Source organism: Odocoileus virginianus, chromosome 34 (genome assembly GCF_023699985.2).
Source record: "Odocoileus virginianus isolate 20LAN1187 ecotype Illinois chromosome 34, Ovbor_1.2, whole genome shotgun sequence".
NCBI lineage: Eukaryota > Metazoa > Chordata > Mammalia > Artiodactyla > Cervidae > Odocoileus > Odocoileus virginianus.
In genome coordinates, this window is record NC_069707.1 from 19,614,790 (window position 1) to 19,640,046 (window position 25,257).

Sequence of the window (25,257 nt, forward strand, 5' to 3'; positions counted from 1 at the left end):
GTGAATGTTTCTTTTCTGTAGCAGTGACCACATTGTGTAGTCTCTTCAGAAACTGGCAGATTTGAGCCAAAGTTCATTTATGTATATGAGATAAAAAGAAACATTAAGAAGAACAGTAGAATGAGGATAATGCTTATTAAAGCTGGTATAATAAAGCATTCACTTAAGTCACTTCCAAGCCAGCCCAGCGGTATAAGACTTTGCTTTTCTCCATATTCTGTAACAAACGTTAGACTGTATGCATTTGGGGATAAGGGAGTATCTTCATCTTTGTACATCCAGTGCCTACTGTAGTTCTTGTCACTTATGTGCACAGAAAATTTTTGTTGAATGATTTAAGTAATCAAACGTGAACTTACCTGAATTGTTGGAGGGATTGAATGATAGAAGGATGACACAGAAGAAAGTGCCCTATCTCTTTGATCACTTTTATTGACTCTGTTCTTAGACCAACCATGGTCTTTTCAGTATTATGTTGGGACTTTTGCTTTTCACTTGGAAGGGGGGGAAAAAGCACAAGCAGCAAAGAGAAAAGAAAGTTAAGAATAAGGATATCTGATCCTAAGGATTTGAACTAAAAGTGCACAGGGTTTGCCGACTTTATTAACCTCTCCTGTCGCTGCTCGTAGGTAGGTGAAAAAAATGAGAGTTGATGAACCTGAATGAAATGGTACCACCCTCCAATCAGTGACGTCTCTTAAGACCAGTTCCCCAGATTTCATTACATATTACTAACCCAAAATCCTCCTCAAGCTTGCTTTGTTTTAGATTAAATCTGCTTGTCTTTCATGACTGTTCTTATCTGAGTCCGTCTGGGAAAGCGATAGAGATCAATCGCAAGGTTTGATTTGCCTTTTGTTGATCATTCTGAATGAATAAAAAAATATGTTGAGAGTTTTAAATTATATTCTAACGTCTTTTATTTTCATTTTATCTGTATTGTTTTACTCAGGTTTGGGATTGAGAACTTTAAAAGTACATATTAAATTTTCTTTTACATTAAGTAAATTGGTTGAGTGTATACTATTTATGGAAGACCATGCAAGGCTCTAAGAGATATAAAAGTAAATGCCATTTAGTCCTTGATTTCAAGCAGTATATCAACTGATAAATGACAGAAGTATTCTATACTCAGGTATGATATCATACCAAATGATACTACATAGAACCATCACAGGGCAGTTAATTAAGGAAGAGACTGTTCCTTTCCAAATAAAATCTCTCGTCTTTCCCTTATGAAAGACAGATTTAAATGTCAAAAAGAGAAAAGCCTAATAAAGTCAAAAAACATCTAGTTTATAAATCCAGATACTATTCATCAAGCATTTATGAGTTACTGAAACTAATGTAATAATATAGCACTTTTGCTAACATTATTGCATTTAATACAATTAAGTGTGAACTACATATAGAAAGACAAGAAAATATTTACAATATGAATTTAACATGTGCGGTATTTGAGTGGTCCTACAAACTGGTTTATTTTTATTGGCAAGGAATATGAACAGACATTTCACAGAAGAGAAATTCTGAATGGCCAGCAAGTGATGTTCAAGCTCATTCTCAGGAAAATGCAGATAACGAAAATTTGGTTCCTCATTTTACCTAGGATATTGGCAAAAAATTGAACTTTAACAAGTGTACCAAGAAGCAGGCATATCTAACTGCTAATAGTTTAAAGTTCTAGCATTTCTAGGGTCAGTGTGATAGGGAATCCACCACAATCCAAATAATCTAAAAAACTTTTTTTTAACCTTTGACCAACAGTTCCACTTTGATGTGCCTATCCAACAAAAAATTTGTGCACACGTACCCAATCCTCTAAGTGTAGTCACTGAAGTATTGTTTATAAGAACAAAAAAGAATGAAATTAATGTAAATGTATATTAATAAGCAAATGTGACAGTTGGACTATAAAGAAAGCTGAGCACCAAAGAATTGGTGCTTTTGAACTGTGATGTTGGAGAAGACTCTTGAGAGTCCCTTGGACTGCAAGGAGATCCAATCAGTCCGTCCTAAAGGAAATCAGTCCTGAATATTCATTGGAAGGACTGATGCTGAAGCTGAAACTCCAATATTTTGGCCACCTGATGGGAAGAACTGACTCATGTGAAAAGACCCTGATGCTGGGAAAGGTTGAAGGCAGGAGTTGGATGTCATCACCGACTCTATGGACATGAGTTTGAGTAAGCTCTGGGAGTTGGTGATAGATAGGGAGGCCTGGTGTGCTGCGATTCATGGGGTCACAGAGTCAGACACGACTGAGCGGCTGAACTGAACTGAACTCTAGCCTTTTCCTTCACAGAGTTAGCACTCCAGGTTGGAATTTTGCTTATAAAAGGTTATTCTGTTTTCTTTTGAAATTTTTGTAAGAAGCAGCTTAATTTTAGAAGGGTTTGTAGTTATCCTGGTGTTTCACTTGAAAATATCTTTGACAAAGAGACCTTGCAGGGAACATGGAAGTTTCTTTCTTAACTGCTAAAATGATCACTTTATGCTAATTTCCTGTTTTCTTTTATTTGAGATAGTTTTGCTCTTATTTAAGATAATTTTTAGATTGAAATAGGTCCCTTATACTTTTTAACCTTTCAAGTATAATTGAAAGTCTACATATCCAGAGAAATAAATGTAGATATAGGACTTTAATATGAGAATTTTAAAATATTCCTTAATTCTTTGTTGGTGACTTTAAACTTAGTAAAGCTTTCTTCCTTATTTGTTTCTCTTTTTACCTTTAAGTATCTCAGTGTAAAAGTAGTAAGAGGGTGTGATGTGAGGGTAATAGTAGTATGGAAATATTTTTACTTTTTGGTTATACTTGTAGGGTGATCCGATGTCTCTGAAAGGTTACCAAGTGTCTACTATTTAGAGTATTGGGCCAGACACTTTGTACACATTTTCTCCTTTAACCATCACAGCAGCCTTTGGAAATAGATATAATTATCATCCCTGCTTGACAAGCTAAGGCTTAGAAAGGTTAGAATCTTTATAACTGAGGAGCTGCAGAACTGGCAGTTGAATTTCAATTTATCTCACTCAAAATCTCATGCCCTTAAGCTCCATGTCATACAGTCTCCCACAGCATTCTAGGAGGAAAACTTTTCCAATGAAGGCTTCAAAAACACTTGCTTTATTTCTTCATTTTCTTATTCCTTTATCTTAAAAACGGTTATACAGAGTACAAAAAGCAGCTTTTAAGTGTTTATCTAGCTTTGTATAAATCTGCCTCTGTCCAAGTGGACATCATTTGTACCTCTGTCATTGTCCTTCGTAATGCCCTTAAAAGAAAGGATTTTTTGTGGGTTAGGTTCTTTTACTATTTGCTTATGTTAGAGTTTTGATTCATTATATTCTGAACAATTTCAGTGCCATACTATCTAAAGTGACAAGTGTTTTTTAATATATATTCTTCTTATCTAAAATAACAAAGTTTTGTAATTGCAAAATGTAGCCACTTAACTAAAACTTATCTTAGGGTCTTATGAATTTCTGGGGTGCCTTTTTATATTTGATTTTCTTGGGGTATAAATCTGTAACTTCTGCAGTTTGAAGCTAAAGAAAATTTCCAGCAAATATGAAATGAAAAAGAATAAACACATACGTACCTATCATACAGTTTTGATAGTGTTTTACATTGACTTTCCATTCCATTGTTAACTGGATTTTTTTTAATAATAATGGGTTTTCTTCTTTGTGTTCAAAGGGCAGCCATTCTACAAAAGTGGAAGCTGTGGTCAGAACTCTGATGAGAATCCAGCTTAGAGACCCAGGGGCTAAGGCTCTTGTTTTCTCAACGGTACAGTCAACATCCCCAGTTTTAACTCAGACTGACTTTCTGTTTCTAATCAGTTTATATCTGAGAACTAACTAACTGTTAATGTTTGCCGTGATGTAATTGAGATTTAGAATTACTGATTGACTTTTCCTTGTTAAATTTTTTTTTTCTGTATCCATTGAATAGAATTATTTTTAGAGAAATTTGATGATGCTTCACAAAGCAATTCCCATAGCTGTATTTTATGTTTTTATATTAATTTTACTTAGGGGTTTTCTTATATTACTATTTTAAAATTGAAATCTATAAACTTGAAAGTCATTTCACAAATGTACTTGGTTAAGGAAAAGAAAATTAACCTATTGAATAAAAGGTATTGAGTAGAACTTCTAGTTTTCAATTTTGAAACATAAATAGCCACATCTATTTATATATTGCATAATTTATTTTCTATTATTTATGTTTATCTTAATTCATTTATTAAAGATTTATGCTCATTTTTTTACCCTATCTTTAACCAGCGATGATTTAAAATATCTTTCAGGATAGAAAATAATATTAATGGTATTACACTTGAAGTTTTTGTTTTTGTTTACTTAATTCTGAGGTATAAAGCTTATTTTGATTTAGTCCCTTTCCAGATCTTTTTTACATGAAAGCTATGTGTAAATATTTGGTTTTCTGTTTTCTGTGTTCTTAGTGGCAAGATGTATTAGACATTATTTCAAAAGCTCTCACTGACAACAACATGGAATTTGCACAGATCAGTCGTGTTAAGACATTTCAGGTATGTCAAGAAGATTTTACTCGTGTTTTTTGGAGTGAATTCAGTTACAAACTGAAACTGCTCTTAACTAGCTTACTTGCATTTATTTTCGTGTGTCATATAAACCACAAAAACAGTTTGAGTTCTTGATTGACTGTAAGATTAACATTTAAAGGCAAAGTAAACAAACTGCATTTACTTTCCATCTATTCAGTTATACCCATAGCAAACCATATTTAAAGATCTTATGACTTGAGGTCCGTTTCTTTAACATAGGAAAAGATGACCTATAGTACACCTTTTGAGTGGACAGAGGCCTCGTGCCCCTAAAATTAACTTCTAGAAACACTGCATTAGGCAGAACTGCATATGGTCAAATTGTGCTTACCTCACAGTCAGCACAATAACAGATACAAACCTAAGAGAAAAACACGAAAAAAAAGACCAAGTGAAAATTTAGCAGATTCATGTCTCTTATACCCACTCTCACACTTTGTTTCTCTCACTCCTTCTTTCCTCTAAGCTCATATAGTTTCATTTGCATACATCACATACATGTATCTTGTGATTCTTCTATGTATTATAAAGAACACAAGAGGTTATGTGACACTTTTTTTTCTTAAAGTCAAGCCACATGATTTTGTTTGCTAAAATTTGTCATCTTACATTTAATTTCTTAATTATTGCCTTTCACAATGACCTGGATATCGTTAAGCATTTTAGCATGAGCTATAGTATCCTGCTTTTATTTTTAACTATCCAGCTAAAATTTAATGTACCTTTCTTTTTTTAGGAGAACCTGTCAGCATTTAAGTATGATCCCCAAATCAATATTTTGCTGCTGCCCCTGCACACAGGTTCTAATGGATTAACTATCATTGAAGCAACTCATGTTCTCTTGGTGGAGCCCATATTGAACCCTGCCCATGAGCTTCAGGCCATCGGAAGGGTGCACCGGATTGGACAAACAAAGTAAGGAATGAAGTTAACCTCAGTCACATCTGCTCCTGTTTCTAAGATACAGATCAGCATTTAAACTCTTCATGTTCATCTTAACCTATTCATTTTTAGTGACTTACTTATATATTAAATTTTCAATTCTTATTATATGACCACAAGATATTTTGAGATTTCCAGTGACTCTCCTCCAAACCGCAAATCCCCAAATGCTCTCATATTTTTCTTTCCTCCTTCAGAAGCTACCCTGGTCACTTCATCAAGATAGTTTCTTAAAATACCTAAGACAACTATTAAGCTGAAGGCATCTGTCATAACTTTGAGAAGAACTGATTTTTGATTGGCTGAAGTAGCCAGTATTTAAAAGAAGCCATATCTCATGCATATCTGTAAACAAAAAGCTCTTTTATAAATGCTTCCCCTTAGGAAACTACAACCTTCCTGATCCAATATAAGAGATAATTAGTTAAAGTAAACCTAATAGTAAATATTATGTAGTATGTACTACTTTTATTCAAATATCAGAATGGATAATTATCCTTTATACAGCCTCTCAGATGCACTACCTCCTGGATATTAGATGCTTTCAATTTGTTCTAATGCATCCATACTCAGTTCAGATCAGTCCTTTAGTCATGTCCAACTCTTTGCGGCCGCATGGACTGCAGCATGCCAGGCTTCCCTGTCCATCACCAACTCCGAGAGCTTGCTCAAACTCATGTCCATCAAGTTGGTGATGCCATCCAACCATCTCATCCTCTGTCATCCCCTTCTCCTCCTGCCTTCAATCTTTCCCAAGATCAGTGTCTTTTCCAGTGAGTCAGTTCTTCACATCAGGTGGCCAAAGTATTGGAGCTTCAGCATCAGTCCTTCCAATGAATATTCAGGACTGACTTCCTTTAGGATGGACTGGTTGGATCTCCTTGCAGTCCAAGGGACTCTTAAGTGTCTTCTCCACCACCACAGTTTAAAAGTATCAGTTCAGCACTCAGCTTTCTTAATGGTTCAGCTCTCACATCCACACATGACTACTGGAAAAACCATACCTTTGACTAGATGGACCTTTGTTGGCAAAGTAATGTCTCTGCTTTTTAATATGCTATCTATGTTGGTCATAGCTTTTCTTCCAAGGAGCAAACATCTTTTAATTTCATGGCTGCAGTCACCATCTGCAGTGATTTTGGAGCTCAAGAAAATCTGAGCTCAAGAAAACTGTTTCCATTGTTTCCCCATCTATTTGAAGTGAGGGAACGGATGCCATGATCTTAATTTTTTGAATGTTGAATTTTAAGCCAGCTTTTTCACTGTCCTCTTTCACTTTCATCAAGAGGCTCTTTAGTTCCTCTTTAACTTTCTGCCATAAGGGTAGTGGCACCCATACTAAGCACTAGTTAAATAAATATTGATTGAACACTTGCTGTATGTCAGGTATTATTCTAGACACTGGAGGCTTCCCTGGTGGGCTCAGCAGTAAAGAATCTGCCTGCAATACAGGAAATGTGGGTTCAATCCCTGGACCCAGAAGATCCCATGGAAGAGGAAATGGCAACCCACTCCAGTATTCTTCCCTGGGAAATCCAATGGACAGAAGAGCCTGGCAGACTAGAGTCTGTGGAATCACAAGAGTTCACCGTGATTCAGTGACTAAACAATGATGACAAATATACTATACCCTGAAGATTCAAATTGAATAAGATATAATCTTGTTTCCCCAAGGAGATCACTATGTAATACAGGGAACAGATGATTTAACATATTACAGTAGAATGTGCAAAAATAAAAATACTGTGGCAACAAAGAAGAGCATGATTTCTCATGACCTAGAGAGTCAGGAGAGGCTTCATTAGATTGAATCCTGAAGGAATAATTACTCCAGAGTTGGGCTAGAGAAGGGTGCTCACACAGCAGAGAGTTGCTTATGCAGAAACACAGAGGAGAAAATCAACATGATGTTTTTCAGGACCTTCGGGAGTTTGAAGTTGCTGGAGTATAAAGTAAGTGTAGAGGACTGGCAGGTCTTGTATGCCACACTCAGAAACATGGCCTGCTCTGTAAGCAGTGGCCTGGAGAGCAAATGATGACTTTAATTTTAAGCAGGAAAGAGACATTCATCAAGCAAAATATGACAAAGTAATATCATTATAATAAATGCAAGACTGTTCTAAAGTACTACCAAGTATCATTTAAAATGTAGTTATGTCTTACTGGGTTTTTTCTTTGTTTGGTTTGGATTTTTGTGGGGGACGGGGATGGTTTTGTTTGGTTTGGGACCGTACCACACTGCATGTGGTTATCTTAGTACCCTGAACAGGAGCAAACCCACGGCCCCAGAAATGGAATTGCAGACCACCAGAGAGGTCCCTGTTTGTTTTCACCTTGTCTTATATTTTTAAACACTGACTCCTTATCTTATTGTTTTCTAAAGCATACAGTGGACTTATCTCAGATGTAAGACCACAAGTCTATAAAGGCCACTCAACACTGCTTCACAATCCTACTTTGCTTCCCTAGTATATAGATTTTTCTGCTTTCTGAGGAGAGGATCTGCAGTCTCTCTGTTCCTCCTCCTTGTTGAGGGAGAAAAGGGAAAACAGCTACAGTCAGAGTAGAACTAACTCACCTTTCCATCACCAACTTGGTCTACCTCCAACAGGATCCACATAGTTCATTCAGTAAATTGTTTTTCCATTTATTTTTATTAGTTGGAGGCTAATTACTTCACATCATTGCAGTGGGTTTTGTCATACATTGACATGAATCAGCCATGGATTTACATGTATTCCCCATCCCGATCCCCCCCTCCCACCTCCCTCTCCACCCGATCCCTCTGGGTCTTCCCAGTGCACCAGGCCCGAGCACTTGTCTCATGCATCCCACCTGGGCTGGTGACCTGTTTCACTATAGATAATATACATGCTCTTCTTTCAAAACATCCCACCCTCGCCTTCTCCCACAGAGTCGAACAGTCTGTTCTGTACATCTGAGTCTCTTTTTCTGTTTTGCATATAGGGTTATCATTACCATCTTTCTAAATTCCATATATATGTGTTAGTATGCTGTAATGTTCTTTATCTTTCTCGCTTACTTCACTCTGTATAATGGGCTCCAGTTTCATCCATCTCATTAGAACTGATTCAAATGAATTCTTTTTAATGGCTGAGTAATATTCCATGGTGTATATGTACCACAGCTTCCTTATCCATTTGTCTGCTGATGGACATCTAGGTTGCTTCCATGTCCTGGCTATTATAAACAGTGCTGCGATGAATATTGGGGTGCACGTGTCTCTTTCAGATCTGGTTTCCTCAGTGTGTATGCCCAGAAGTGGTTTTGCTGGGTCATATGGCAGTTGTAGTTCCAGTTTTTTAAGAAATCTCCACACTGTTTTCCATAGTGGCTGTACTAGTTTGCATTCCCACCAACAGTGTAAGAGGGTTCCCTTTTCTTCACACCCTCTCCAGCATTTATTGCTTGTAGATTTTTGGATAGCAGCCATCCTGACTGCCGTGTAATGGTACCTCATTGTGGTTTTGATTTGCATTTCTCTGATAATGAGTGATGTTCAGCATCTTTTCATGTGTTTGTTAGCCATCTGCATGTCTTCTTTGGAGAAATGTCTGTTTAGTTCTTTGGCCCAATTTTTGATTGGGTCATTTATTTTTCTGGACTTGAGCTGCAGGAGGTGCTTGTATATTTTTAAGATTAATCCTTTGTCTGTTGCTTCGTTTCCTATTATTTTCTCCCAATCTGAGGGCTGTCTTTTCACCTTGCTTATAGTTTCCTTTGTTGTGCAAAAGCTTTTAAGTTTCATTAGGTCCCATTTGTTTATTTTTGCTTTTATTTCCAATATTCTGGGAGGTTGGTCATAGAGGATCCTGCTGTGATTCATGTCGGAGAGTGTTTTGCCTATGTTCTCCTCTAGGAGTTTTATAGTTTCTGGTCTTACATTTAGATCTTTAATCCATTTTGAGTTTATTTTTGTGTATGGTGTTAGAAAGTGTTCTAGTTTCATTCTTTTACAGGTGGTTGACCAGTTTTCCCAGCACCACTTGTTAAAGAGGTTGTCTTTTTTCCATTGTATATCCTTGCCTCCTTTGTCAAAGATAAGGTATCCATAGATTCATGGATTTATCTCTGGGCTTTCTATTCTGTTCCATTGATCTATATTTCTGTCTTTGTGCCAGTACCATACTGTCTTGATGACTGTGGCTTTGTAGTAGAGTCTGAAGTCAGGCAGATTGATTCCTCCAGTTCCATTCTTCTTTCTCAGGATTACTTTGGCTATTCGAGGTTTTTTGTATTTCCATACAAATTGTGAAATTATTTGTTCTAGTTCTGTGAAAAATACTGTTGGTAGTTTGATAGGGATTGCATTGAATCTATAGATTACTTTGGGTAGTATAGCCATTTTGACAATATTGATTCTTCCAATCCATGAACATGGTATATTTCTCCATCTATTTGTGTCCTCTTTGATTTCTTTCATCAGTGTTTTATAGTTTTCTATGTATAGGTCTTTTGTTTCTTTAGGTAGATATACTCCTAAGTATTTTATTCTTTTCGTTGCAATGGTGAATGGTATTGTTTCCTTAATTTCTCTTTCTGTTTTCTCATTGTTAGTGTATAGGAATGCAAGAGATTTCTGTGTGTTAATTTTATATCCTGCAACTTGACTGTATTCGTTGATTAGCTCTAGTAATTTTCTGGTAGAGTCTTTAGGGTTTTCTATGTAGAGGATCATGTCATCTGCAAACAGCGAGAGTTTCACTTCTTCTTTTCGTATCTGGATTCCTTTTACTTATTTTTCTGCTCTGATTGCTGTGGCCAAAACTTCCAACACTATGTTGAATAGTAGTGGTGAGAGTGGGCACCCTTGTCTTGTTCCTGATTTTAGGGAAAATGCTTTCAATTTTTCACCATTGAGGGTAATGCTTGCTGTGGGTTTGTCATATATAGCTTTTATTATGTTGAGGTATGTTCCTTCTGTTCCTGCTTTCTGGAGAGTTTTAATCATAAATGGGTGCTGAATTTTGTCAAAGGCTTTCTCTGCATCTATTGAGATAGTCATATGGTTTTTATCTTTCAACTTGTTAATGTGGTGTATTACATTGATTGATTTGTGGATATTAAAGAATCCTTGCATTCCTGGGATAAAGCCCACTTGGTCATGGTATATGATTTTTTTAATATGTTGTTGGATTCTGTTTGCTAGAATTTTCTTAAGGATTTTTGCATCTATGTTCATCAGTGATATTGGCCTGTAGTTTTCTTTTTTTGTGGCATCTTTGTCTGGTTTTGGAATTAGGGTGATGGTGGCCTGATAGAATGAGTTTGGAAGTTTACCTTCTTCTGCAATTTTCTGGAAGAGTTTGAGTAAGATAGGTAGGTGTTAGCTCTTCTCTAAATTTTTGGTAGAATTCAGCTGTGAAGCCGTCTGGTCCTGGGCTTTTGTTTCCTGGAAGATTTCTGATTACAGTTTTGATTTCCTTGCATGTGATGGCTCTGTTAAGATCTTCTATTTCTTCCTGGTTCAATTTTGGAAAGTTATACTTTTCTAAGAACTTGTCTATTTCTTCCAAGTTGTCCATTTTATTGGCATAGAGCTGCTGGTAGTAGTCTCTTATGATCCTTTGTATTTCAGTTTTGTCTGTTGTGATCTCTCCATTTTCATTTCTAATTTTGTTAATTTGGTTCTTCTCCCTTTGTTTCTTAATGAGCCTTGCTAATGGTTTGTCAATTTTGTTTATTTTTTCAAAAAACCAGCTTTTAGCTTTGTTGATTTTTGCTATGGTCTCTTTAGTTTCTTTTGCATTTATTTCTGCCCTAATTTTTAAGATTTCTTTCCTTCTACTAACCCTGGGGTTCTTCATTTCTTCCTTCTCTAATTGCTTTAGGTGTAGAGTTAGATTATTTATTTAACTTTTTTCTTGTTTCTTGAGGTAAGCCTGTAATGCTATGAAACCTTCCCCTTAGCACTGCTTTTACAGTGTCCCATAGGTTTTGGGTTGTTGTGTTTTCATTTTCATTCATTCCTATGCATATTTTGATTTCTTTTTTGATTTCTTCTATGATTTGTTGGTTATTCAGAAGCGTGTTATTTAGCCTCCATATGTTTGAATTTTTAACAATTTTTTTCCTGTAATTGAGATCTAGTCTTATTGCACTGTGGTCAGAAAAGATGACTGGAATGATTTCAATTTTTTTGAATTTTCCAAGACCAGATTTATGGCCCAGGATGTGATCTATTCAGGAGAAGGTTCCGTGTGCACTTCAGAAAAAGGTGAAGTTGATTGTTTTGAGGTGAAATGTCCTATAGATATCAATTAGGTCTAGCTGGTCCTTTGTGTCATTTAAGGTTTGTGTTTCCTTGTTAATTTTCTGTTTAGTTGATCTATCCATAGTTGTGAGTGGGGTATTAAAGTCTCCCACTATTATTGTGTTACTATTAATTTCCTCTTTCATACTCGCTAGCGTTTGCCTTACATATTGCGGTGCTCCTATGTTGGGTGCATATATATTTATAATTGCTACATCTTCTTCTTGGATTGATCCTTTGATCATTATGTAGTGTCCTTCTTTGTCTCTTTTCACATCCTTTATTTGAAAGTCTATTTTATCTGATATGAGTATTGCGACTCCTGCTTTCTTTTGTTCTCCATTTGCATGAAATACTTTTTCCAGCCCTTCACTTTTAGTCTGTATGTGTTCTTTGTTTTGAGGTGGGTCTCTTGTAGACAGCATATATAGGGGTCTTATTTTTGTATCCATTCAGCCAGCCTTTGTCTTTTGGTTGGTGCATTCAACCCATTTACATTTAAGGTAATTATTGATAAGTGTGGTCCCGTTGCCATTTACTTTGTTGTTTTGGGTTCACATTTATACATCCTTTCTGCATTTCCTGTCTAGAGAAGATCCTTTAGCATTTGTTGAAGAACTGGTTTGGTGGTGCTGAATTCTCTCAGCTTTTGCTTGTCTGTAAAGCTTTTGAATTCTCCTTCATATCTGAATGAGATCCTTGCTGGGTACAGTAATCTAGGTTGTAGGTTATTCTCTTTCATTACTTTAAGTATGTCCTGCCATTCCCTTCTGGCCTGGAGGGTTTCTATTGATAGATCAGCTGTCATCCTTATGGGAATCCCTTTGTGTGTTATTTGTTGTTTCTCCCTTGCTGTTTTTAATATTTGTTGTGTTTGATCTTTGTTAATTTGATTAATATGTGTCTTGGGGTGTTTCACCTTGGGTTTATCCTGTTTGGGACTCTCTGGGCTTCTTGGACTTGGGTGGCTATTTCCTTCCCCATTTTGGGGAAGTTTTCAGCTGTTATCTCCTTGAGTAACTTCTCATGGCCTTTCTTTTTGTCTTCTTCTTCTGGGACTCCTATGATTCGAATGTTGGGGCATTTCACATTGTCCCAGAGGTCCCTGAGGTTGTCCTCATTTCTTTTTATCCTTTTTTCTTTTTTCCTCTCTGCCTCATTTATTTCCACCATTTTATCTTCTACCTCACTTATCCTATCTTCTGTCTCCGTTATTCTACTCTTGGTTCCCTCCAGAGTGTTTTTGATCTCATTTATTGCATTATTCATTTTTAATTGACTCTTTTTTATTTCTTCTAGGTCTTTATTAAACATTTCTTGCATCTTCTCAATCTTCGTCTCCAGGCTATTTATCTGTAACTCCATTTTGTTTTCAAGATTTTGGATCATTTTTCTTATCATTATTCTAAATTCTTTTTCAGGTAGATTCCCTATCTCCTCCTCTTTTGTTTGACTTGGTGGGCATTTTTCATGTTCCTTTACCTGTTGGGTATTTCTCTGCCTTTTCATCTTGTTTAGATTGCTGTGTCTGGAGTGGGCTTTCTGTATTCTGGAGGTCTGTGGTTCCTTTTTATTGTGGAGGTTTTACCCAGTGGGTGGGGTTGGACGATTGGCTTGTCAAGGTTTCCTGGTTAGGGAAGCTTGCATCGGTGTTCTGGTGCGTGGAACTAGCTTTCTTCTCTCTGGAGTGCAATGGAGTGCCCAGTAATGAGTTTTGAGATGGGTCTATGTGTTAGGTGTGACCTGGGCAGCCTGTATGTTGATGTTCAGGGCTGTGTTCCTGTGTTGCTGGAGAATTTGCATGGTATGTCTTGCTCTAAAACTTATTGGCTCTTGGGTGGTGGTTGGTTTCAGTGTAGGTATGGAGGCTTTTGGACGGTCTCTTATTAAAGTTCTATGTAGTCAGGAGTTTTCTGGTGTTCTCAGGTTTTGGGCTCAAGTTTCCTGCCTCTGGATTTCAGTTTTATTCTTCCAGTAGTCTCAAGACTTCTCCAACTATACAGCACTGATAATAAAACTTCTAGGTTAATGGTGAAAAGATTCTCCACTGTGAGGGACACCCAGAGAGGTTCACAGAGTTACATGAAGAAGAGGAGAGGGAGGAGGGAGATAGAGATGAGCAGGAGGAGAGAAAGGGGGACTCAAGAGGAGAGAGACAGATCTACGCAGTTGTCTGTTCCCAGACACCCACAGAGATTCACAGAATTGGACTGGGAAGAGAAGGGGAAAGGAGGAAATAGAGGTGTTCTGAGGTAGAAAATGGAGAGTCAAGATTGGGAGAGAGTAATCAACACACTCCTGAATAAAAATGGGAACTGAATATTGGATTCTTAAATATCCACAATTTATATCATATACTGAAAAACAAAGAGTAAAAATCTAGAGTAGAGGTTAGACTCTTAAAAATACAATATTAAAAACAGAAACCAAAACACAAAATAATTTTAGAAATATATGTGAATTTCGGTTTAAAAAAAGGGCTTCTCTTTTTTTTTTTTTTTGGCAAGGTTATAGTATAATGAAAATGAAAATTAAGGAGTAGTAGAGGAGTAATAGAGGACTTTAAAAGGAAATAAGAGAAAAAGAAAGTAGAAAAAAGAGAAAAAAAAAAATTTTGTTTCCTAATTAAAATCATAAAAATCTATGAAAATGAAAGTTAAGGAGTAATGGGGGAGTAATAGGGAATTTTAAAAGAAAATAAAAGAGGAAAAAGAAAAAAGAAAAAAAAAATTTTTTAATTAAAAAAAAAAAGTAAAAATATATCTAAGAATTTTTCTGGAGCTGTTGCAGTCAGTGTGGGTTCGGTTCAGTTTCAGATAGTACCTCATTCCAGCTTACACTTCTCGATATCTACAGGCCCCTTCTGGTTTAGTCAGTGTTATCTACAGGGATTTTAATCTGTTGCACCGGTCCCTTCTGAAGCGGTTCCCTTTGTTTATTTGGCTTCTGTTTGCCGGTCTCTTCATTGCCTAATTTCCTCCCTGATACAGGCGGGCGGAGGTGGTCTCTATTCAGGTTGCTAGTTCCATCGCGGTGCGGGAAGGGACTGGCGCTGCTCAGGCTCCCGACTGTTCTACATGGAGCGTGCCCTGCGCTGCGCACAGTTCCAGCCCTCGGGTGTTCCAGAAAAGCGCGGAACAAAAGGCTGCGCCTGCGTTTTGTGCCTTCCCTGTCCAAGCGGCCCAGTTAGCCAGGAGCTTGACGGGCGCACTCTCCCCGGGTGCAGTACGCCTTCTCCCCTTCGCGGCCCCAGTCTCAGTTTCCGCCCACGCCAGTTGGGTACGTGCGCCTTCTCCCCTCCGCGTCCCCAGCCCCAGTCCCAGCCCGCTCCGGTTGGGCGCGTGCGCCCTGTGTCTAGCCGCGACCCGATGTCGCCCATCCAGAATCTCAGGAAGTCTTTGGTTAGAAACTGGAGGCCTGTTTGCAGTGTGGTAGGGGATGCGGTCCTTGGGGCTGAGCCTGCCCCTTTCCCCTCCCCACTGCCTCCTGCCTCTGGCGGGGCTGGGCCGGTCCGCAGCCTGCGAGCTCTTCTCTGGACTTGCTCAGACCCTTTGTTCTGGGAACGGCCGGCAGTGTGTACTGGCCGGTTAATTTTCTCTCTCTCTCTTGCTATCCCACAGTTCAAGTTGGTAACTCACAAAAGCTCCCTCCGATTGCCCTCAGGGCACTCAGGCCCAGTCCTTACCCTCAGCAGTGCCGCCCGCTCCTCTCCGTTCCGCCCCCACTTGCTGGTGGCGGATGCGGGCGTCTGGGGTACTTTTCTGCTGGGAGTTGCTTTTAGGCACATAATCTGTGGGTTTTATTTATTCTTCCCCTCCCAGTCAGGTTGCCCTCTGAGATTCAAAAACTTCCCCCAGACCTGCCAGTGCGAGGGTTTCCTGGTGTTTGGAAACTTCCTCTATTAAGACTCCCTTCCCTGGACGGATCTCAGTCCTTAGCTCTTTTGTCTCTTTTTATCTTTTATATTTTGTCCTACCTCCTTTTGAAGACAATGGGCTGCTTTTCTGGGCGCCTGATGACCTCAGCTAGCGATCTGAAGTTGTTTTGTGAAGTTTGCTCTGCGTTCAGTTCTTTCGATGAATTTGTAGGGGAGAACGTGGTCTCCCCGTCCTATTCCTCCGCCATCTTGGCTCCTCCGATTCAGAAAATTTTTATTGAGCTCCTTCTGTGTGCCAAGCACTGTTCTGAGTACTTGAGATGCTCTCACCGAGCTTAAATACTAGTTGTAGGGGGTTGGTAGAGACAGGTGGTAAACAATAAATATAAGTAAATACATATACTATGTTAGGGGCAGGGTAAGGAGGATTAAGCCACCCTGCAGGAGGCGGGGCAGGAAGGGAATCCAACCTCCCTCTGCCTCACCAGATGCTTTGTCCCTGCTAGCCTCCTTTCTGCCCCTCAGACTTTTGGAGCTTGTGCTCTGACTTGGCATTGATTTACTGCTGCTTCTGTCAGATTGCTCCTCGCTCTCCTCCTCTGCTTATAGCCACCTATTCTCAACAATCATGTTTCAGGTCTTATGTCAGCCTCCTCATGACCTTGTCTGTACCTGAAAATGTCTTACATGGTGTTTTTATTACGTCTTCCCTCAGTAGATACTGTAGATATTGGTTCATTGAGATTAGTTTGTTGTATTCACTGTTGACCAAACCCCCTCACCCCAGCACCTGGTTTAGTGCCTGCCACAGCAGATACTGACTGATAAATATAGCATGTAATATATGAAGTTTATTCGTTCTAAACTGTTCTACACGTGTTTTTAAATTTATCATTGTTATGTACCTTCTAGACCCACTATTGTACACAGATTCTTAATAAAGGCGACAATAGAAGAAAGAATGCAAGCAATGCTGAAAACTGCTGAAAGGAGGTAAGTAACAGTTTACTTCAAGTGGATGGCAGAAGTTTTCCTGTTCATATAAGGTTGTGTAAGCATGTAGAACTTCTTCACCTAGATCACTTAGTCAACCAAAAGATGTAAGTGCAAATACTTTTTATAGAGCAAGGTATGACATTTTACCTATCCAAAATTTCCCAGCTAATACCCCAGGCATTCTATACTTGACTTAGTTTATTAATAGGGATTACAAGTTTGAGCAAACTCTGGGCGATAGTGAAGGACAGGGAAGCCTGGGCTGCTGCAGTCCATGGGGCCACAAAGAGCTGGACGTGACTTAGAGACTGAACAACAGCAAGTACATGAAAATATTTAAACGGTTCTGCTGTTAAAGAAACTTTATTTCAGAGCTATTATACTTTCAATCACCCATATATATTTTGCCAGCAGAGGGCTTTGGGAGAACTATCCTACATTTCCTTGCCATGCTGGATTACTTTTTAAATGAAATCTATCTTTACGCCCAACCTAAAAGCCTTGGTCTGAAATCTGTAACATGAAACTTACAGCACACTTGTTGGTCACATGCAAGTGAAAAGGTGTGAACTTAAAACTAGGCTGGTGATTATGATATTACTCTTACAGGCGGAGCGGAAGCAGGGAGACTAAAAGCAGCCTTAATTTTAAAAACTTAAGTTTGCAATCATAAAACTTCCTAACATTTACTTCCTAATATATTTTCTTTCAAGTCATTTTGAAACATAAACTGATGCCTAACTGACCTCTGGTGAGACAGGTGTGATTGGAAGATACACTCAGAAGAGATGATTGCCTTGGAAGGGATGGTTTCTGCAGAGTGTTAGTACTTGGCACAGTAGAGCAGACATTGGCAACCAGGACTCCTCTCACTGGTGTCTGTGGGCAAGAGAGAGGCTGCCTCAGAAGCTGTTTGCCTCAGACACGAATGTAGCAGAATTCAGTGATTATATTTAAGCTGCCTCAATAAAAACAGCAGCTTGAATGTTTCTTGAAATAAATTAACTTTGGATACTAAGAAGGTAAGTTGTAAGGCGAAAGCCTTAGTAGTAGTTGGCAAGGAGTTTTGTTTATTAAGTCTACAGAGGAAAACATTTTATGTCAAAGTTTGAAAATGCTATATAGAAATCTTTCCTAATTTTAACAAGTTGTAATAATGATCCCATCATCTTCTAGAATTTTCTTACAACTCAGTTATAAAACCTTAGGAACATACTCTTATATTAAGAATATAGTATTAATATATTTTTATGTCTTACATTATTATGAGACTAGAACAGTATTTAAAGACAAACATAATAATTTATTTCTTGGGGTTTCTTTCTGATTCTGCTCACTTGGAAAATCGTGCAGTCACACGAACCCTTCCGCAAAGCATTCCGAGGCCTCTGTCTTGACCGTGGCTGACCTGGCAGACCTCTTCACCAAAGACACCGAAGACCTTGAATGAAATACACGTGATTCAGTCCAGACTTTAGTGTACTTTAAATTTTTCATAGTTAATAGAATAAAGTTATAAGTAAAACAATCCAGTAGATGTCAGTAAACACTGTTCTTAGTTGAATGAATTTATCGCTTTTTTGGTTGTACAGTCCAGTAGTTTTCGAGTCCTTTTCAATATACTATTTCCATAATAGCTATAAAGATCTTTAATTCTACACTCCTAATAAAATGTTTGGGCTTCCTGGGTGGCACCGTGGTGAGGAATCCACCTGCAATGCAGGAAACATGGGTTTGATCCCTGGGTCAGGAAGATCCCCTGGAGGAGGAAACGGCAACCCACCCCAGTATTCTTGCCTGGAGAATCCCAGGGACAGAGAAGCCTGGCTATAGTCCACGGTGGTCGCAAAAGAGTTGGACACCACTGAGCAATTGCACACACGCACACACAAAAAATGCTTATTTTTATTCCAAAGAATATCTCTATCTGAGGGAATTAAGAGAGGTATTGTGTACTTTTCTTTTGATAAGATCAGTCTTAAAAAGAAGTTAGAATAAGAGAGTAACTCAACTATTCTAGTTTTATATGACTCGGCATACTCAACCAACATAGATCTCATTTTTGGAAGAGCCTTCAGTATCTTTAGCACAGGATTCACCAGTATCTTATTAGTAATATTTTTAAAAGATGGTGAATTATATTAGCTCCCAGTCCTTTGAGTAGTTATGGACTGTAACTCCATAAATAGTAACTTCAGAGTAATGCAGCTCCAACAGTAAGTTAATATTAGACAATTATTTCTTTTTTCTGTATCTTGCTACTATAAATCGAAACACTGAACACTTTAAGTATTTCTATTATATGTCAAATATTATCAGTGTAAGCAGTTAACGTAGCTTTATTAAGTGTATTAATGTTTAATTAAAATTGTCTATTTTCTCTACTTTTAATTTGTATTACTAAATGTTTATGTTTTAAGATTGATCTGTAAATATTGCAGTGTCTATAATTTCAGTTCTTATGATTATAGCAATATGGCAGGGTTTGTTTTTTTTTTTTTTACCATTATTACATACTAATGTCTTGGATTCTTTTTCTTTCCCATGTTCTTATGTAACTAGACTTTTTAACCACTAATATCTAAATTTATATTAGGGTTTGTTATTTCATTCCACTAGTACTTCCCTCAAGGACTAGCATTTGATCTTTGTAACAAGAGAATGTCATATTCACAGAAGCAAATAATTGCAAGGGATAATAACCCAGTGTTTCTTCTTCTGTGAAGAATTAATGGACTTTGAAATTGTTAAATAAGGAGTAGCTTGTTGTATCCTAGCCATTTGATGTAATGCAAATGTTCTTGATTTATTTTCTTTGAGCCTTCAGAGTTTCAAATGACCCTCAGGACTCATTAACTCCTACTTAGTTGTCCAGAAAACTAACACATTTGTCCAGGAGGCTTTGGTGCTTAGTTAAGGTGCATTTTCTTATTCTGGTTTATAGAGTGACATAATCCAACTGAAGAAAACACACACACATTTTTGGTGCTTATTCTTCAGTTGAAGGAAGATATGCATTGATTCTTTTATATGAAATTAGACAAAACTATTATTTTTGTAGCTCTTTATGTGTTATAAAGAGCTTTCCTATACATTTATGTGTTTAATTTGCCCACCAGTCCTGTGAAGTTGATGAAATTTATAACATTCCTGTTTTAAAAGTGGAGAACTGAGATTCAGAAATACTGAGAAATATGCCTATGACACATAGCAAGTAAACAATGGAGCCCAGGTCCCTTGGCTCCAAATCTCATGTTCTTTCTCTAAATCATACCTTGCTGCAATTCAGAAGGCCCTTGGTTCTAATTTCATGATGAACATGTTTCAGTATTTCTTTCTGTTTCCTAGTATTCCTTTTTGTGCTACAGTTTTAGGGAAAGTAATTTGATAATGCTTCAATTTTGTATAAAGAGAAATATAAAAATATAAACAGTTAAATATACCTATCTGTATTAGAGAAAAACTGCTCTTATTTATTTCTGTACAATGTCATCAATTAAATAAATATTTTAGTGTAAATTGAAATCCGGGCATTTATTAAATTTCTGATCCATAGAACATACTGCATGGTTTTCGTTTTTTGTTTGTTTTGGTCTTTCAACAAAAGGTGTCAAAATTGTTTAAACCACAGAACCCTATATTTTATAAACATTTATTCTTTCTTCAAAATAGTTGTGATAGTTCAGGTGCCCAGTCGTATCTGACTCTTTGCAACCCCATGGACTGCAGCTCTCCAGGCCTCCCTGTCCATCACCAACTCCTGGAATTTACTCAAACTCATGTCCATTGAGTCGGTGATGCCATCCAACCATCTCATCCTCTGTCATCCCCTTCTCCTCCCACCTTCAATCTTTCCCAGCATCAGAGTCTTTTCACATGAGTCAGTTTTTTGCCTCAGGTGGCCAAAGTATTGGAGTTTCAGCATCAGTTCTTCCAATGAATATTCAGGACTGATTTCCTTTAGGATGGACTGGTTGGATCTCCTTGCAGTCCAAGGGACTCTCAAGAGTCTCTCCAATACCACAGTTCAAAAGCATCAATTCTTCAGCACTCAACTTTCTTCATATTCCAACTCTTACATCCATATGTGACTACTAGAAATACCATAGCTTTGACTAGACAGACGTTTGTTGGCAAAGTAATGTCTCTGCTTTTTAATAAGCTGTCTAGATTGGTCATAGCTTTTCTTCTAAGGAGCAAGCGTCTTTTAATTTCATGGCAGCAGTCACCATCTGCAGTGATTTTGGAGCCCAAAAAAATGAAGTCTCACTGTCTCCTCATCTATTTGCCATGAAGTGATGGGACTGAATGCCATGATCTTAGTTTTCTGAATGTTGAGCTTTAAGCTAACTTTTTCACTCTCCTCTTTCACTTTCATCAAGAGGCTCTTTAGTTCTTCAGTTTCTGCTATAAGGGTGGTGTCATCTGCATATCTGAGGTTATTGATATTTCTCCTGGCAATCTTGATTCCAGCTTGTGCTTCATCCAGTCCAGCATTTCTCATAGTTGTGACTGTTCTCCCAAATAATTGTTCAAAATAAATTGCAATCTAGTCTCCACATCTTGGCTGCAAACAAAGGGCTTTATTTTTTACCTCCTGTCTTTTTATATTTTCTGAAATATCACTGTACTTAAAAATAGTTGATCTTAAATGAGTACTTTATTAATGAAACACAGAGGGAAAATAATAAGGTAGTTCAAGTCTTTAATGAGCTGAAATGTGTTTGGAACTGGGACTGTATCTCTCTCTCTTTTTTTCATTTTTTATTTAACTATTTTTGCTTGTGCTGGATCTTTGTTGCTACGTGGGCTTTTTCTCTAGTTGCAGTGAGCTGGGGGCTATTCTTTGGTTGTGGTGCACGGGCTAATTGCAGTGGCTTCTCTCATTGTGGAGCATGGGCTCTAGGGCATACCAGCTTCGGTAGCTGCGGCACATGGGCTCACTCTGTGCTCTAGAGCAGAGGCTCCGTAGTTGTGGCACGTGGGCTTAGTTCCGTCACAGCATATGGGATCTTCCCAGGTCAGGGATCAAACCTCAGTCTCCTGCATTGGCAGGCGGATTCTTTACCCAGTGAGCCACCAGGAAAGCCCTGCATCTCTCTCAAATGAATCCAAGCTTACTAGGACTGAAAAGACTTATTTATATATACTGTGAAATACACACACCTAATTCCCTAGTCTCTTGCTTCAAACTCAGGTAGCTATACTGTATTTATTGCAGCTTCAGCTTTTCTCTTTGTGATCTCAGAATGGCCCATGTTTTAGAGATAGCTTGTTAGGGATTGGTCCCTTTTATACTGTATTAATAACAAACTTAAAACTCTTGACATGATAATTCAACAAACAACCACAAATTCTTTACAAATAGTTATCAAACTTGACAGTATTTGTCAAAATATTTAGAATTTGAATTTAACAATGCAAGATTAATCATCAACCCAAGTTACCCTGTTAAGTAGACAAAGAAACAAATGATGTCTTTTAAATCTTGTGCTCTCCTTTGCAAGTTCTCCCAATATTTAGTTGTGGTTGAGTTTTTTAATGTTTATTAAATTATAAGATAATCTTTGAGAAATGCAAAAATCACCTATGCTACAAGAGCTCGGGCCTTGTTAAGCTGAATAAAAAGTATCTTTCAATTTTTCTAGAATTTAAACAAAATTCCACAATTATATGCTATTTGTTAATTTCTTACTGGCATAGCAATATAAAAATGACATGCTACTAAAATGAAACAGTGCAAGCAATAGGTTTTAAACCTGTCTACTCTGGTAAAGAAAATCTAAACTTCTATAATGCTTCTTCAAAGTGGGATCAGTCAGCTCTACAGTTTATATATTGTACAAGAATTTCTGTGTACCTTCATTGCGTTGTGAATTTCACATAAATGCTATCACGCATAAGACTTGAATATGAACCACTTGTGAGCCTTCCTTTAAAGGAAGGAGTAATGGATAAACCGCAAAGGGAACTCAAGTTCTCATAGTGGGTATGTGGTGTTGCTTCTGAGTTAACAGACTACTACATACAGAAAATAGCAGGAGAACTTGGCCTGGACCAAAGTTGACATCTGCAACTTTCCTTTGCCTTCAGTCAGCGTTTCAGAGTCCTGCATACTTTGTCTTTGAAGGTCCTGTACCATCCCTTGAACCCTATTCCATTATTTAATATCAGTGACTCTCAAGACCGATTTTGTTTATTAAAACTGTGTTATATTGGAACCAAATCCTTCGTACTACAGCTTATGCTTTTTCCTTGCAAAATAGAAATAAAATTTAAGCTCCATTACCTGTGTAACAATTCTTTGTATGGATGACTAAATTATTCAGTAAATTTTTCTTTCTGCCATTCAGATATTCCATCCCTTTAGCCTTTTGTTAAAGAGCTTAATCTCCAAACCCCTGTGGTATCTTTGTCTCCTAGTAAACCTGCCCTTATGTTCCAAGCCCTCAATAGAGCCTATTCAAAAAACAATTTTGAGCAAGGACCTATTTTCAGCATGTGGGATCTTTTCACATCCGTGATTTGTATGCGTCGCGGTTCTGATGACTGATCCTTCTGGTACCTTGGGGAGCAGACATTTGTGCCCAGATTTCCTTAGAAGGAGGAAGAGGTTCCCCAGATGAGCTTCAGAGGGGAAGTCCCCCTGTGTACAGTCTGCAGGTCCCAGGAGAGAGTTTTGTAGCAGCCCAAACCGGCTTCCCAGGCGGCTCCAGTGGTTAAGAATCCACCTGCCAATGCAGAAGCCATAGGAGACTAGGACTGTGTGCCTGGGTTAGGAAGGGTTAGGAAGATCCCCTGGAGGAGGAACCCACGCCAGTATTCTTCCCAGCATAATCCCATGAACAGAGAAGCCTGGTGGCCTACAGTCCGTGGAGTCACATAGTCAGACATGACTGAGCAGGCAAGCAAAGCAAAGCAAACTGGCAAGCATAACCCATGTAAACAAAAGCTCTTCAGAGTCCTCAATAATTCTGATGCACCTAAAGATCCTGAGACCAAAAAATTTGAAAACTATAATAGCCTATTTTTAAATTAACTTCAGTGTCTCCTCAGCAGGAGCAAGGCAGGGGCTGGGCAAATTTTTCTGGCCATGTTGTAAGTTGCTGTATGCACAATTTTGTTGATCATGGGCAAAGGCCTATTGTAGGAGGAAGTCTGTCCACACAGCGGGAGCTGTGTTTGCAAGTCTGGTAGACTATAAAACAAAGGGTTCCATTTAATTGTACACCTTATACTTTGTTAAAAAAAAAAACCTGAAATGGTTGAGTTTGCATGTAGCAGCTTTTAAAAGCTGTGTCCACATGAATGTAAACAAGTGATATTCTGTGACTGCCCCAGGAACACAGAAATTATCGTCACCTGTGATGGTCAGATTTACAAGTCATTTTGTCCGGGCTGTAGTCTCAACTGATCAGGTACTGTGTGGCTATGAAATGTTTTCGTAGATACGACTAGTGTCCATAATTGGCTGGCTTTAAAGGAGATTATTCTAGATGAGCTGGGCAGGCTTGATTAATCAGTTGAGAGTCTTTCCAAGCAGACGGTGAGACTTCCCAGGAGAAATTCCACCCGTGGACGGCAACTTCAACTCATGCCTTAGAGTTCCAGCCTGTCCTTCCTGATGGCCTGCCCTCTAGACTTCAGTTTTGCCTAGCCAGCCTCCACAATCACATCAGCCAATGCCTTGCAATAAATCCTTGAATATGTATCTCTAACAGGTTTTGTTTCTCTGGTTGAACTCTTGATCCAGGCTATCCTTGGAGAAACAAATGGTTGATACGGTTTATGCTACCACTTTTAAATAGCATTGTAATGTTTCTTTAAAAATATACTCAAAACTGTTTAACTGTGACTTAAACATCTAAAGAATAAAGATTGCACCCCAAAGAAAGGATAGTACATGAGTATCATTGGCTCAGTAAGTGGACTCCCATGTACACAATTCCAGGGATCGGCATAGAGGTCCATTAAGATGTGGAAAGAAGATATTGGAACTCATTCAGAGTGGAGGGTTATTTATAAAAAACAAGCTTCCTCTTATTTAATATGCAGACCAACACCTTGATTCCCATCCATTTATATGGCAGTCACATGTCGCCTATTTAGGTGAACATGAGAGCTACTCATACTATCAGGTAAATAGTTGTGGTGAAGAATTTCATCCTTATAAGATACCAGCAGGGAGGAGCTGCTTTACTGAAGTCAGAGAACAGGCCTGAAGCATCCATTACGACATTGATTCTCCATGGAGAAAGGAAATTTTGAACACAGCATGAGTTCTCAAAAGGAGTTAGTGAAATAATTTCTGGAAGTTTTTAAGTACAAGTGAACTTTAAGGCTCTTTTAAATCTGGTAGTTAAATCACCATGGCATTTTCCATTTTAGATTTTCTTTCTGCCAAAATATTCAGTGCTAAGTTCCAGAATCTCTTTAGCCAAATGAATAATAAATACTAAAAAAGGGAGGCTGCTATTTCCTTTTCTAAAAAATGAGTAAACATAGAATGCATCTATTTCTTTCTAAAACATCAAGTAACTCAATGAATTCAGTAGAAAAGGCATTAAATG

General features: G+C 38.0%; 1 protein-coding gene across 4 annotated transcripts in view; it reads left to right on the forward strand.

Moving 5' to 3' along the window:
* Positions 1–22,913, forward strand: part of SHPRH (SNF2 histone linker PHD RING helicase) — a 94,738-nt gene extending 71,825 nt beyond the window's left edge. For 3 of the 4 annotated variants that reach the window (XM_070461458.1, XM_070461459.1, XM_070461460.1), the window contains 5 exons: positions 3,704–3,796; positions 4,476–4,562; positions 5,335–5,513; positions 16,604–16,684; positions 18,041–22,913. In XM_070461458.1, coding sequence (XP_070317559.1) covers positions 3,704–3,796; positions 4,476–4,562; positions 5,335–5,513; positions 16,604–16,684; positions 18,041–18,137 — 537 coding nt within the window. In that variant the 3' untranslated portion in view covers positions 18,138–22,913. Of the gene's footprint in view, positions 1–3,703; positions 3,797–4,475; positions 4,563–5,334; positions 5,514–16,603; positions 16,685–17,400; positions 17,710–18,040 lie in introns of all 4 variants that reach the window. The other variant, XR_011485623.1, reaches the window with a different exon arrangement.
* The last annotated feature ends 2,344 nt before the right edge of the window (positions 22,914–25,257 follow it).